Source organism: Talpa europaea (assembly GCF_964194135.1).
Source record: "Talpa europaea genome assembly, chromosome: 5".
Classification (NCBI taxonomy): domain Eukaryota; kingdom Metazoa; phylum Chordata; class Mammalia; order Eulipotyphla; family Talpidae; genus Talpa; species Talpa europaea.
This window is the reverse complement of record NC_140071.1, coordinates 117650497-117666559: the sequence shown is the minus strand read 5'-3', so window position 1 is coordinate 117666559 and position 16063 is coordinate 117650497. Positions and strand designations below refer to the sequence as shown.

General features: G+C 36.6%; 1 protein-coding gene across 1 annotated transcript in view; it reads right to left on the bottom strand.

Annotated features, from left to right (window-relative positions):
• Nucleotides 1-7081, bottom strand: part of GABRA2 (gamma-aminobutyric acid type A receptor subunit alpha2) — a gene marked incomplete at both ends in the record, with an annotated part of 108944 nt that extends 101863 nt beyond the window's left edge. The window contains 2 exons of the mRNA XM_084233493.1: nt 4350-4465; nt 6990-7081. Of these exons, the coding sequence (XP_084089619.1) occupies nt 4350-4465; nt 6990-7081 (208 nt within the window). The remainder of the gene's footprint in view (nt 1-4349; nt 4466-6989) is intronic.
• Nucleotides 7082-16063: the final 8982 nt, after the last annotated feature.

Here is a 16063-nt window from a genome sequence, read left to right as displayed (position 1 = left end):
GAAAAGAGAAACTCACCCCCATTTCACAGATGAGTAATTAAGTCACAGATGGGAAAAATGAATCACCCAAAATCACACAATTTGTTCACGGCAGAATTACAGGTAACATAAGTGGGGAGTCTGTGTAATCAGTATAATAATTGTTCCAATCCACCAGGAAGCCATCTTAATAAATGTTGATGTTAATAATAAAAAGTTGGTGTGGTGTTATAATTAAATGATAGCTCAATTGATTTTTAAGGATAAGGAAAGTTCTATAGTTCATTTCTTTTCATGGTAGTATGCTAAATAAAATAAAATAATGAAATTAAAATTAATTCAAGAAATATTTTTGTGTGTTGACTATGTGTCAGAAATTGTTTTAAATGCATGGGATAGCTACACCAGTGAACCAAAGGACAAAACAGGTGAAAACCCCTGATGTCTCAGAGCCTACATTCTAGCAAAAGAGACCAAAATAAGCAAGTGGCACGGTGATCACAAAAATAAGCTATCTTGTATACTCAAAGATCGTAAATGCTGGTAAAGAAAGGAAGTTGGTAAGGAGGTAAGGGTTGGGCAGATTGTAGTATTTATTTGCTTGGCCGGGGTAGGATTCACTGAGATGAGATCAGTGACTTGCCAGGTAAGAGAGCACAGTCAGGGAAAAGTGCCGAGCAGTCTGCTGGAGTGTTCAAAGAACAGAAAGGTAGTCAATGTGACTATAGCTCTGTTAGGAAGGAGAGTGGTGTGAGATGAGGTCAAAGAAAGAACAGGGAGACAGATCATGAAGGGCTTTAGAGGCCACCACAACAAATCTGGTTTTTATTCTGAATAAGGTACAAATCATTGCGAGACTGTGAGAAGTAGAAAGGCCTGACCTGACATTTTAAAGAAGATCCATGACTGGTCATTAAATATGTTAACATTCAGCAGTCAATATATTGTATAATCTTTGTTATATATATGAATTCCAATTTACTTTCCTCCTTCCAGAATAAAATACTATTATTCCCATTTTTCCAAAGAAAATATCAAGCCTCAGAATATCTATGTAACTTGTCTAAGAAAAGATTTAGTACGTGGTAGAGTGGGCAAAAAGAACATTTTTTTCCAACTCATAGTTTAAAACCGATTGTTCTTTGGAACTTTAAGTTCCAAAGGAAAGAAAATAATAATTGAAATTTATTACTTAGATTATCCATCAATAGAGATGTTTAGTTTGACATATTAAAATTGATCCAAACCCATTTTCCCCTTATTATTAATTCCTGGGACACAAGCACACAAGTAATTTCCCTGAATTTTCTATTTGAAATGCCATATGAACATTCAGGCTAAGATTTTTGGAGGCAGAAGTAATCAAAATAATTTAAATTTGTAACAGTAACTTTACAAAGATTTTCAAAGTCTTTAAGTTATTATTCATGAACTGTACTATGTATATATGTCATTCTGCTAAATTCTTTGCATATATCATTGTATTGTATATTCACAATAACCTCTAAGAATTTTATTAGCAATTTCATTTTCTAGATAGTAGATGTGGACCCTGGAAGTCTACAGGACTGTTCAGTTCTAGAACTGGGATTTTAACTAAATCTCCAGAGTCTAAAGGTAAGTCCTCTTCCCTAAGCTATACTTCTTCCCACAACATAATGGTCAACATATCACCTCAACATGCCTAACTAAATTGTCAACTACATATGAGTAGCCCCACTTTACAGATGATTAACTGGTCATAGAAAAGTTAATCAAGCAATCAACATTTATTTTATAGCCACAATATGCAAATCAATAGTTAGTTGCTGAGAGGACAGAGGATTTATGATATAATATCTTGCCTCAATGAGCTTACAATCTTATTAAGGCAACAAGAGACATATTAAAAGATAATAAATAACCCAAAATAGCACATAATAAGTACCAAATGAGATATATTGCCAACAAACGTTAAATAAATTCAACACAGTAAAAAATGAATGTGGTAGCTTCAATTCAGTTAAGAAAGATCTTTACTAAAGCACAGCAGTGCTGAGGTAGTCTTTATAGGAAAGATAGGATTTCCATGAATGGAGAGGACTAAGTAATTCCAGTGAAAGGGGAACATATAACCAAAGGCCAAGGGAACAGATGTGAGTAGAATATTAAACAAACAAACAAATATGAATAGATGTGTTTGAAGTGTAGGACGGAGTAGCAGCAAAGTAAACATGAATCCAAAGAAGTAGATCATAATCAACCTTGATGATCAAGTGAGTAATCTAAAGGACAAGGGAAGTAACTCATCATTGGTGAACTGCTAGCATGTGGCAACTTCTTTGTGTGCACTTTTTGTTTATGTAATCCAGTCAACAGCCCTAAAAGGTAGAAAGGTAGCTATGTCGTGGTCATTTTAAATGTAAGAAAACAAAGATTATCTGTCCAAGGTATGATTTTGTATGTAGGATGGAGCAGAAATTGTCTGCCTGCAAGTGCAGTCACTGCATTTTATGCAAGACACCCAGGAACCATCAAAGGTATTTGGTCACGAGAAGAAAGTGACATATGAAAAGCATTGTAAAAGTGAAAGAAGACTAATCTGACTGTGAGATATTAGCATATGTCCAATATCAGAGAAGGATTGGGGAAGGAAGATACTAAGCAAGGACAGCCACTTTTGTCTATTGTATTATCCCAAATAACAGCATGACTGAAAGCCATATTTGAGTGTTTACTGTGAGAATACAATGTAAGAGATTTTACAAAAGAAATACAGAGATAAATGGAATTACCCACATGCTGCAACAAGTAGTCTCTACTACCCAACCACACACCCATAGTGCAAATATTTCTCTGAAAAATCCCAAGGTTTATCTCCAGTTTTAAGATTTTAAGTAACAGCATGTTACTTATTTAAAAATAACACAATCTATGGCTTAGGAAAAATATCTGCCTTAGTGTAAGCCAGCTTTTAAACCACCAACATGAATTATGAGACTCTTTCGTAGGCATATTTCTTTCATATGAGTTTGCAAGAACTCATAACATGATCAGTAAAACCTCATGTTCATGCTCATTTGAACTATTAATAACTAAGAAAATATGCTTTTCCTTTTAGTTTTTCCTTTTAGAAAAAGGAAAATCTCTAAGATTATATCTCTGAGAGACATACTTTGTCATATTTCTGAACATGAATCCTTCCTGATATTTCTTTCTTATAATTCAAGGTAGTGCTTAGAAATCGAGTTAAAAACTAATCACAATTAAATGGCATAGTGTTTAACAGCTTGAGTCTTTTCTGTCTTGTTCTGACTTCCAGGCAATTCCAATCAGACAATTTCCAGATATATGTAAAATTAACAATTACCTGTATTTTTGCAAAATAAAAGTATTTACATAAATATCTAAGTATTTAGTCAATTCACATATTTTCAAGCAATTTAATAGTGCAGAATTATCAACCTCATAATAACCAAGCTATCTATGTAAACCTTTAATTAGATTAAGTGTTCGAATGATATGTCTTAATTTTAAATTGTTAAGCTGATCATCTTGCTGAGTATCACATACATGCAACAAATGTGTGCATATATCGAGAGATATGTGGATAGAGATAGATATCTCATACTAGACTTGAGTAACAATATTTTGATTCAGAATCCTTTTAGGAATTATCTACCTATCCTACTTTCACTGAATTACCTTAATATCACCTAGATATGCTAAAGGATAATTAAAATATAACATATTAGCCAAGCCTAATTTCCTTTACCTTTAAGGATAAAAATAGATTTCTTTTTCTGAGTGGAAAATTAATATTCAAATTTTAAATCAAACTATGTCACAGCCCAATAAAATTAGGTCTACATCTAATGTATTTCTAAGTTTCAAGAATATCAAGCCTTCACTGCGTTTTAGAAATGTCATTTGCATGTACACAGAAATATCATAGAATCCCAAAAGTGCATTTACTGAAATACTACCCTCATTTATGCACATCTGTAGTGGCGTGAAAATAGACATCTGTAAAACATTGTGAAGTAAACCAAAGACACTGCACAAGCCTATCAACGTAAGAACACTAGACTTTAATATACTTCATCTTGGGAAAACTTAGATATTATAGAAATAAACTTATTTAAAATCTATTCATGCAGACCATGTGCTCTATATGACTCTGGCATTCTAATCAAGATATGTTAAATACATTATGTGTACATAATAGGAATCACAGATTATGTTTACTCCATATACCTTCTACTATGTGTGGTTTTCAAAATCATGGTAATACATTCATATATAAAATGTATTGAAACATGAATATTATTACCCTTAGCTTTTAAAGGCATTATTTTGTGAGAGTTTTAAAAAAGTAAAACTATTTTTACCTCCCAGTCCTGGTCTAAGCCGATTATCGTAACCATCCAGAAGTCTGTCTAGAATTCTTGTGAAGATGGTAATGTTATTTTTAGCCTCATCTTCTTGGATGTTAGCCAGCACCAACCTAAACAGATAATTTTACAAGCTGATATAGATACACACACACACACACACACACACACACGTGTGTGTGTGTTTTACCAGTGCCAATAAGCTCTTCCTTGCTTTGAATTTTAAAGCTTCTTAACTATTAGTGTCACCCATTTTCCTCCCTTTTTTCACATCTATATATGCCAGGATATCTGAGGGGAAATCAAAAATGAAAAAGATTATAAATATTGGATTATCAGAAAGTTTGATGTCAAAATTATTTCAGATTTCTATCACTTAGCATTCTGTGTGGACTATTCATTTTTTTCTAAAATCCATTCCCTAGAATGGATTATGATTGCATATTATCACATGCCGACACTATTAGTAACATTATTCTGCATTTAGAAAGGTACAATAACCAAACATTCTTCCCTGATTTAAATATTAATTGGAAAATAAATTGCCTCCTTGGAGGCATAAAATTTCTCTATGTTCCTCATAAATTTCTTTTCCTCTTCATGTCTTTTTCTTTTTTAGACCAAGATTATTTCCTTACTTTGGGTATACCTCCACCCAATGGCCAAGTGCAATATAGACATCAGGGAAACTCCACTGGCTGTGTTCCAGGCTCCACTGTAGGCTGGAGGTGGAGGTGGGCTCTGAGGATCAGCACATGCACAGCTGCACAGAACACTGTGGAAGTCCCCTCCTGCTTCATCTCTAAGGAAAGCTACAGGGGTCACCTGAATATTAAAATGCCAACTATTTGTGTGTGTATGTGTGTGTGTGTGTGTGTGTGAGAGAGAGAGAGAGAGAGAGAGAGGAGAGAGAGAGAGAGAAAAGAGAGAAAGACATTTGTGGGAATAACAAATGGTTTAAAATATCACCAAAAGAGGGTTAGAAACAGTGATTTTCTTCATTATTTCTCCATCAGAAAACCAGGGACCTGATTTTGTGACATCCAGCAATTTGGTACAGAAGCAAGTGGATATATAAAACAGAATGTCCTTTTTCACTGCCATTTTTTTTCCCCCAGAATGATTCAGAGATTTAAATTACTGGCCCCAAAAAAGAATCATTTATATAATAGAATAAATACTGGCATGAACATTATTGGTCAAATATAGAACAGAAATCGAGAAGAAGGCAACATTGTTAAGCACTGAGGATTTTCAATGACTATTAATTGACCATGGTTTACTTATGCCTTTAAATCAAAGATTATATATAATTACATTATTATTGAGGTATATTGTGTAAAATATCACTGCCAGAGTGCATCTGCGTTTAAGTGATTATACAGGTAGTAGCTAAAATAATCATGTATATGAAAAAAAAACCTGTTAATCAATTTCTAACAAATATTGTTTTGAAAGCAGAGAAAATATTAAACACTGATATGAAAGTTGATATTGAAAAAATATGTAAGCAAATTAGTTCATACCCTCCCACATCAAAAGTTCCTATATTGCCCCTATATTGCCTTAAGTTAATTTTTAAGCAATCACTAAGATAGTTTCAGAGATTTTCACTCAAAAGTGGTTTTTAATCACATATCACATTTTCTTTCTTGAGTCAATATTAAGGTATTAAATATAGAGATACATTTCAATTAAAAATGAGGCTTCATAAAGAAGTTTCTTCTCAATTCTAAAAAATATTTTCTTACTTAGGCAATTACTGGGACAGGAAAATGAAAATAAAAAGAGGAATAAAGATATAATAAAAGCATTTTTTAAAAAAGAAATAATTATATAAAATAATGAATCCTGTATTTCAGTTCCTCTGGTATTCTCAAATCTGTATCTTCAAGGCAATAAATAAAAAATGTCCATTGACATGAAATCAGAAAAGACTACAACTAAGATGAAGTTATTGAAAGCAATAAAAATTAATTTCATGTTTGTACTATTTAAGCTAAATCAAATTAGTTGCATATTTGAGTACTCTATAACTTGCCATTTTAGGAACAAAAGCTTTCTAAATCAATAATATGAAAAGTTGATTAATAAATCAAGCTTTTGTTTTATTGTTTGTGATTGTGAAGTTGTTGTACTACCTCCACCTAGAGGTTTAAGATTCACACATCTTTTGGGTTTTCTGTGTTAACTACAAGGGCCAAAACCATTAGAAGAAAAAGGGGTGGAAAAAAGGTAAAAGAAGTTAACACAAACCATTTGAGTTTGTGCTTTTCTGTGTGGTTTAAATGAAAACTGTTGATTCCTTTACTAAATTTTGGTTTTATTTTAAACATATACCATTGAGCAATTCTTTGCAAGATTATGTCATTCAAAGATATTCTTTTCTAGCATTTTTAAAGAAAATGTTTCTGTTCACTTTTGTATTTTATCACTAAAAACAAGAAAACAGTGAACTTTTTATAGTTTCTGCCAGGGCACAGTTCAGTTTCCTGGTATCACCTTTTTCATTAGAAATAATTCTTCAAACCACTCCAGCCTCTCAGAAGCCCCCCACCCCCACCCCTTCATGATGGCATTCAAGAAACACATTTTTTAGCCTGAATTTAAAAAAGTCAAAGACCATGATTGACTCACCTTGCTGGGTCCCACATCAAGAAAAAAAGCAGCAGTAATTGTATATTGTAGATGTTCAATTTCATCTTCATCACCTCTGTTTGTGAAGCCATGGGAGAAAGACAAAATTACACTTAAATTTTACATTCAATCCCACCATCCAAAACATCCACGGAATGAAGAATGCAATTTCAATTGAGAACTGAAGTTACAGCTATGGAGATGATTCTAGTGGAGGGAGTGTAGGGCGTGATGATTGGGGGAGGGTGTTTTTTGTCTTTTTTTTTTTTTTTAAACCAAGTAATCCGACTTTACTCTGCCAGGAACTTCCCCCAGCATCATCGTCAGCAAATACCGTTCTGTGCTCACACACATGTAATAATAGCAAACGGGACCCCGAACTGACATATGAGCTGGAGCAGAGACTGGGCTGGGGCGGAGAGTGACAAGGGGGAGGAGAGAGGGTTACTTTACGCCACAGTTCCCTTAACCAAGACCACCTCCACCACCCGAGCCGGGGAAGCAAGGGTACCCAGCCCACTTTTCTGGTGATTATTCTGAGATTATGCAGGAGCGCGAACTGCCGTCCTCACATCTTCACTTCTTCACTCCCGCTACAATAAAACGAAATAAAAGCATCCCTCTCCATTCCCACCCTCACTTGCCCGAGACCACGACTTGGAGGCAGCCGGGTTCGGATCAACTGCTGCGAAACGAGGCGTTTGACAGCTGCTCGCGAGCCGCGATCTCGGTGCGAGCAGGAGCCCGAGGCTCCCGGATCCGGCAGCAGCAGCAGCAGGCAGCGGAGCTCAGTGTGCAAAGTTGAAGCCTCTAAAAGAGCCGGGCTAACGTGCCGCCGGGCGGGCGTCTCAGGGTAGTTGCAAATATGCTTCTGGTGACGAGGAGCGAAATTATTTTTTCAATGTACTTCGGAGGAAGGGACGACCCCGAGCCTCCTGGGTTTCCAGGGAGCATCAGGGAAGTGGCGTGGGGGGCAATGAGACATGCATGGAAGGCAAAGGGCTCTCCTGGGACCAATGCGTTAGCCTTACCTGATACAGCAAGCAGAACCGAGGGGTTTCCTCCCTTTGCCCAGATCTTGAGGAGATAAGAAACTTGAGAGAGAGAGAGAGACCGAGACGGAGATGGACTGCAGCAGCCGAGCGAGGAGCCAAGGGCTCGTGGAAGCCAGAAGGGAGCGAGCGGAGCAGCGGCTGCGACCAGGAGTAGCAGGAGAAGGCGTTCGTAGTGGCGGTGATGGGCAGAGGAGGAGGGGGAAGCGCTAGCCTCGCGGGCGGGGGTGGGGAGGGGGGCGCTAGCTGGCGGGGGCGCGGTGCGCGCAGGCAGTGGCGGGCACGAGCCCCACGGCTGGAGGAGGAGGAGCCAGGCCCGAGAGCAGGGCTAATGAGGTTCCCCGAAACGCAGGGACCCCAACCCCCGCCCCAATCCCGGGTAACCTCCAGCAGCCCGTCAGGCACCTGCAGCGGCACAGCCCGGGGTGGCTGAGTGCGCCGCGATGCGCCCGGAGCGCCGCTCCCCGCGCCCACGCCGTGCAGGAGGAGCGGAGCCCACGCGCCGCCAGCCCGGGACTGCTCCCCGCCAGCGCCCGCTGGGGCTCCCTCGAAGCCCTGAGGTTCCTGGGCACTGCTCGTGGGTGTCTATGCGCAGTCGGAAATGCACTATGTCTGGGCGGCCCTTAGATCCTTAGGGCCTCGCCCTGCCGCCCGCCCCCCAACATCTCAGGCTCTGGAGCAACGTGGCTGCCAAGGAGAGGTAAAGAGGTACTGCTCCAGCTGGAGGGCGAGGGGACGAATCATGCCTTTACTTAGTCATCGACTCATCCACGCAGGACCAAGTTTAAAGCACGTTGCGTGGAATCAGACCACGGGAAGTTTCTTTGATTTTTCTGAGCCCTCTTGATAAACCACTCATTCCTTCACATCCTCGCAATCAGGACCTCAAAGCTCTAGGGGATGGAGACTTCCCTGGAGCCATTCAGTGAAGCCCATTTGCAGATTATACACCTAGGGAGACCTCCCGCTCATTCTCAGCAGTTCTTTTCCCCAATCTCTGTTCACAGGTGTCCTTCCTACCTGGATATCAAAGTCAATCAACAGCTCCCCAAAAGTTTACATTTCCCTCGAGCAAAATGGGGCCCCGCTGTGTGTGTCCACTACCTCTGCAATTCTTTCCAGGGGCGAATGCAGCAGGTTTGAAGCTTTTCTCCTTTAGGGTTATCTGCTGGCAGATGGACCTGTTGTAATTCCAGTCCTATCGTACAACTTCATGCATTGTGTGTGATCTAGCTCTTTTCTATTCTGTTTTTTTTCTGAAGCGATAAAATCCAAGCGTGCAACTTGAACAAAAAATAGACATTTTCCCTTTTTTGTACAGCACATAAAAATAGCACGTTGTGCACATACACTAAGACAAACAGAGCAGTGTTTATCTCAAGAAGTTGTTATAAACGTTAGACACATTAAAAGGAAAAAAAAAGGAGATACCTATGTGATATGTGTCTGTCATTTTCATTCAGAATCAGTATGTGCCAAACACATCAATTTTGTTAATTATGAACCAAAAATTAGATTCTGTTTTTCCTAGATGGTGCAGTTCTCATAACCACAGGCACTGTTAATCTACAGTAAATCTTAGCTTTGCTTTAAAGATTATGTGAGAAGTCTAAAATCTTTACTTTGTAAATATTTCAAGCTGTTCTTTTTAACCTATAAATCGCCACTTTCTAAATGAGCATTTCATATGCTACAACCTAAATAAACATTCCCTCTCCTATTTAGCTGGCTCTGTAAAGAATGGAACACCACCCAGCTCTCTCCATCATTAATATTCCCTTCCTGACTAGTCCATTGCAGAGTCTAATTGAAATGCACAAAGATAAAAGGCATGCCATTTAAAACCTTGCAACTAGGGGATCTAAACATTCTACTGGTGTGAGCACTCTACTTCCTACTGTATTTTCCTCTTTTCCATTTCTATGAGTTAATCATCATTAAGGTGTCTGTCCTGCCATTTATATTACTACCAAGTTGTTTATATTTTGATAATGTAGATTGGACACCACATGATTTCTTCCCAAACTAGTTGCTATGTTTCAACAAAATTTCTTTCGTAAAAGTCACAATTTCTATAAATATCTTCACAGAGTATTCTCATACTTAACACTATAGTCATTTTGCTCGGTTCTAATGCTAAAATATGAATTTTAGTTTTAATTGATTTATTTCAAAATATGTATCTAATGGAATGATTTGTTCCAAAAATTAGCCTTTTCCATTAGCACCTTATTAAGCTTGTAATCTCATTGCCATATGACTGATTCATATGGAACTTAACATTAAAGTTCAAGCTGTTTTGGATGAGTATCACCTTTCAATTTTTTAAAAACCTGTATTTGAAACAGTGTATAGATTTGTACATAATTACTTGAAAGAGATTCACACTAAAGACTGTATTTTTAAGTCATTATAGTAACTACGATTCTTAGTTATTCTTAGTTATTGCAAAACAATTTTTTCTAAAGATTTATTTATTTATGCATACAAAAACTGGGGTACAGGCCAGAGATGTGGGGGAGGGGTTAAAGGATTCACCACAGACAGAGTAGGAAGCAGAACAGGAGGATTTACTGAAATAGTAGAGGGGAGCAGTGGGCGAGTCAGGAGAGGTCTGCTGCTCCATCTGGGTTCGGGGGTTGAACTTGTGCTGCAGAGGCTGCGAACAGCTTCATAGGCTGCATCTTAACCTTGTGCCACCAGGGAGGCCCTGCTTTGCAATTTTATTAAAGTTGGATAGCTGTGATTTTTAACTATCAGAAAAGCTTATTGCAGGCCCTGGACCTCCACTTTTATTGCTCTATCTATCTATACTGATGTTTTACTATACCCCTACATTTACTGTATACTCTCTGTATTACTATATTTCTAGCATTGTCCAACTTCCCCCAAACAACTGACAAATGCAGTCTGGTTTTCTTCTTCCTTCTCTATGATGGAGTGAACTGCCTGTGATTTGAGAGCCAATCCATGTGGATTGTGACTAAGCTCCCTCTACCTACTCCTTTGGAGCATGTCCTAAAGCAACCCATCCAGTAGAAGAATTGAGACTGGTTGCCAAAAAATCCATTCCTGCTCAGGCTAGGGTGGGACAAAACCTTCTATTTGAGTTTATTTGAATTACTCATCTACAAATGGGATTGGAGGGATCACTTCTTATATCTTCTCTATCCCAAGTCCCTAAAGAAACTTCTACATGAGAACCAAGAATAAAAGAAAGATGAAGCATTGGAAGAGTTTGGTTTTGTTTGATTTTTCTTTCCTGATAGCTCACAATACTATACCTTTATAAAATTCATTACATACTTTTTTTTTCATGTTTTTGATGATGTGTTTTTCAGGATTTCCCTTTCTAGGATCCAGCTATTTAGAGACTTGGCACTACTGCTCCAGAGAACTTCAGGAAATTTTAAGTTCTATGAGACAATAAGTGTTAGAGGTATATATGTAAATATATGTATACATTCACACTTATCTGTTGATAGCTATCAAAATTAATAAAATAGATATAAGAACTGTAAAGAGAATAGCATTTATGTAACTTTTCTACAAAATGCATTTAGTCTCACTACTATGTAACTGGATCATATATTCCACATATTCACCACATAGCCATTCAAAAACAAACAAAAACCTAACTGGAGCAAACACCCCTTTGGTAATTCTCAATTCAAAACCATAGATTGATCAAACTCCATTTTTTTCTGTAGTTTTAATTCAGATATAGTTTTTAAATACTTTGATGAAAAGTACCAGCATTACTTCAACAAGTATAGCACTTCACTGTATTTACAAATTTAAAATATATCTGCATGTATTCCATATAATAAATTTATTTATTCTTTATTTACCTTCCTATGTGAGTCATTCATTCAAATAAGTCATTCATTCAAATAACTAAAGCACAGATTATCCTTTTCTCACAGAATTAAATACTAGTCTATACTTTATCCCCAAAGTGCAAGTCTGTTCTCATATATTCACCATAGTCTTTCAAAACAAACAAAAACCTAAATACCGCTTTGGTAATTCTCAAGTCAAAACCATAGACTGATCAAACTCCATTTTTCCCTAAGTTTAATTCAGATGGATAGTTCTATTATGTCCAGTTGGCTCCAAGATTTTGAAAAAAGCAGCAGCTGGAAAGTGGGAGTAGCTAGTCTTATAAACAAATTATTCCAGAATTACTCTGTTACATTAATGTATCTAGGTCACATTTCATTAGAGCTAAATATAGCATGTATACTAGTTTGTATAAACTATGCACATTACCTTCTTCAGAGTAACTCTTTATAAATTTACAAATCCTTATCCAACTTGCAAATCAAATATATCATGAATTCATGATATTTTCATGATGATTTCTGATATTGTAGAAATGAACTGCATATATAAAACATGAATAGAGTAACTTGTAAAGAAATCATTTCACCTCCCTTTTGTGAAATTACAAAATTTATTTTTCAGATTCTTTAATTGCTTCCTATAAGAAAGATTAAGGTCCAGTAATGTAAATCAAACTCTTTCCCCTTGGAAAATACACAAAGCATTTAACTGAAGAATCTGCTATATGACTGACAGTTTTCTTCCCATGAGAAATGTTCCACTAATAATAATCACAGTAATGAAAAAAATAAATGTAAATCCATAATGTCTTCATTTGTTTGACAATTTAGAACCCATTTGAAATAATTTTCATGTATACATTTAATTATTCTTCATAAGTAAGAGATAATCTTCATTCCCATTTCACTGATGAGAAACTTGAGGCATAGAAAGTTCACGGTCTCCAGTGGTGGAAGCAGGAGTGGAGCCCAAGTATATAATACTAAAGTGTCCATCCATAACTATCATACCACTGTTTATTCCTAAGTTATTTCAAGCCGACAAGGTCTAGTTTATGTGCACTCTCATCATTGAAGGTTTGGACAAAATCTTTAACATTGGAGGTGTTGATGTTTTCTGGATAGTATAAATCTGTTAATGACAGTTGCCCATTCATTCAATAAGTCTTGAGTATCTTCTATGAACAAGACACTCTGTTAAGTATCACTTGATCCACTTGATATAATTATGATGAAGTCATGGTCACTTCCCCTCAAGAAGCTTATAGCAAATTGAAAAAGCATGAAATAACATGTGCTGTTAATTGCAAAAATAAAAAAATCTAAACTAAAGTTTTTATAGGTTCTCTAAATATAGCCCCAACAATACTACGTACAATAGTAGTAACATGAATTTTAAGAAAAAGTATGCAGGGTCACCTTGTTGGCTCAGGGAGTAAGTCTTAGTGTTCTCAAGCTATTAACAGCCACTGCACCATGAGTTGATCCACAGCCAGGGAGCTCACCCTCATGGCACAGTAGACCTCTCCTGTCTCGCCCACTGCTCCCCTCAGCAGCATATTTCAGCAGATCCACCTGTTCTGCTCTCTACTCTGTCTCTGGTGAATCATCTCATCCCCTGCACTTCTGGCCTACACCCCAGTTCTTGTATGCATAAGTAAATAAAAAAAATCTCTGAAAAAAAAGGAGAAAAAGTATACATTAAAGGAAGTCTTTTAAAATTAATTTAAAAATCCGTTACCATATAACAATAAGTAGGTTTTTATTAGGAATATATATTAAGTACTTTCTATGAAACAATAAGACCAGAAAAAATGTATATGTCCATAATGAAAAAATATCTATTTTATATTAATATTTTCTGAATAAAAATACTTGATCATGCAAGCTTATTAAAAATAATACTAATAACAGCAACAAAATCAGAGGATAAAGCAAGTCCAGTACCTGATTTTGACCCAATTACATCCATCTCAGGTTTGATAAAATTGGATAAAATAATCCTGAAGGATTATTTCAAAAATCAATATTTTTAGCATCAAAACTCTTCTATCTTGAGAGGAAGAGAGGATATACATACTGTGAAGATATAAATGAAAAATATAGTCAGGCTATAAGCATTTCACATTCAGTCAGAAAGCTATTAATGAGAAAATGAAAACCAATTATTTCTAAGAAAAAGTGAATAATGCCATAGAGAATTAATTATGGATCTCAAATGATTTTAAATAGTAATATATAGATCATTTCTCCTTGCTAGAACCTCTTTTTATTTGCCAGAGTAACTTTCTCATAGGTGCTCAATAAATAATTGCTGACTTCTTTGTAAAGTTAAGTACTTTGGGATACAAATTGCCAGAGTTAAAAATGGCATGACCTTGGGCAGCCTCAGCTATAATATACTGGAAACACTCAAAGCTCTCCATCTATTAGCTCACTGTACATCAGCACTAGTCACCTGATTTCCTCTAAAGGTGTTTTTTTCTGGTGTCTCCTACCTTATCACCGTCCTCCTGCCAAAATCCTAAAACCTGGGAGTCATTCTAAACTTTTTCCTCAGTACCTCACCACACATACCCCATATACATTTACCGATGCTGAGAAAATACCTCTGCTAGCTATCCATTATCTGATCAGTTCTGCCCACTGCAGATTTCATGGCAATCTCTCTGTTTTCACTTGGAATACTTAAGTAACAATAAGCAATAACCTACTAACTAACCTAGGTTTCTCTGCCTGCAATCTCAGCTATATCGTTTGTTTTCATAGAACCAAGAAAAAGAATCTCTCAAAGCCAAATTGATAGTGTCACTTGATCATTTAAAATCCTTTCTTGATAAAAGTATAAGGGATAAAATTTTTTGCATATCACATCAAACTGTTTATATCTCCAGCCTCCACTCTGCCCTTTCAGTAAACACTTTGTCACACATGTGCACATGCGTGTGCCCACATACTACATATACACATTTGTAATCAACATTCACTTCTCAACATCCTATTATTTTCTATGTTCCCAACAAATGAAAATTTTTACATTTCTCTCAACCATCAGTTATTTTTTTTGTCCTCTAATTTGTTGCTTCTCATTGTCCCTCAACTGAAATGCCACTTTCATACTGTCTACCTTCAAGTCTCAGTCCGATAAGTTATTCTCAGCCTTCCAGATACCTAACTTTGTACTCCTGCTGAACTTAACACAGGTACTTAATGTGAAGTCTAGAATATATAATTAAAGGTACTTATTAATTTTTCTACTTCTCTCTACTAATGTGTGAACTCTTTAAAGGTGAGTCTCATCTTAATCATCCTGCTTTCCAAGTGCCTAGTACAGGACCAGACACATTCAATCTTTCAGAGTGAAAGAAAGAACCAACAAATGAATGGAAAACCTAAAGAATAAACAAGAAAATACATGAGCATCTGTGCCTTCATATGCATATGAGAAGTACTATTCTTCCTCCAGAGGAAATGAGATGCATCAGAGAGAGTGGTTAAGTGCCCAAACTCTGGAGCTAGTTCTACTGCTTACTACACAATCTGGGATAAACTCCTTAACCTCATCATGCTTTAGTTTTATTTCCTTTAGAATTTAGATAACTGTAGAACCTACTTCATATGGCCATTGCCAGTGCTCTGAGTTGATGTGTGCAGAAAATACTGGATCATAGACAACACGACTCAGTGTTTGCTGATATTTTACTGAAGTATTTGAACTGAAATTTTGCACTTAAGAATTAGTTGCACTCTTAAAAAAAAAAAAAAAAAGAATTAGTTGCACTCTTAACCCCGGAATCTACTGAATCTTTTACTCATATGTTCCCGTCCACTCTTTCCATGTCATTCAGGTTCCCACCTTTGTAGAACAGTTGTTCAGAGCCATCTGCTTTCTCTTATGTTACCTGCCTTTTTTCCTTCTGAATGCATTGTTTCCCTCATTCTCTCCCTCTTCTCCCTGCATACCATGCCTTCCTTTTTATTCTAATTCAGTCTGCATTTTCACCTTTTCTTAGTTCTCTAGAGTCCTATTTTCCTCCTCCTTTCTCATATATTCATATATATTATATTACATGCCATAAGTCTGAGGTTGTACATACTTGTCTCTTAGTATGTAGAAGAAGGTAAGTTTGTCAGAGTCCATACAGATGAGAAATTTTCTATTTACTCAAATAGGACA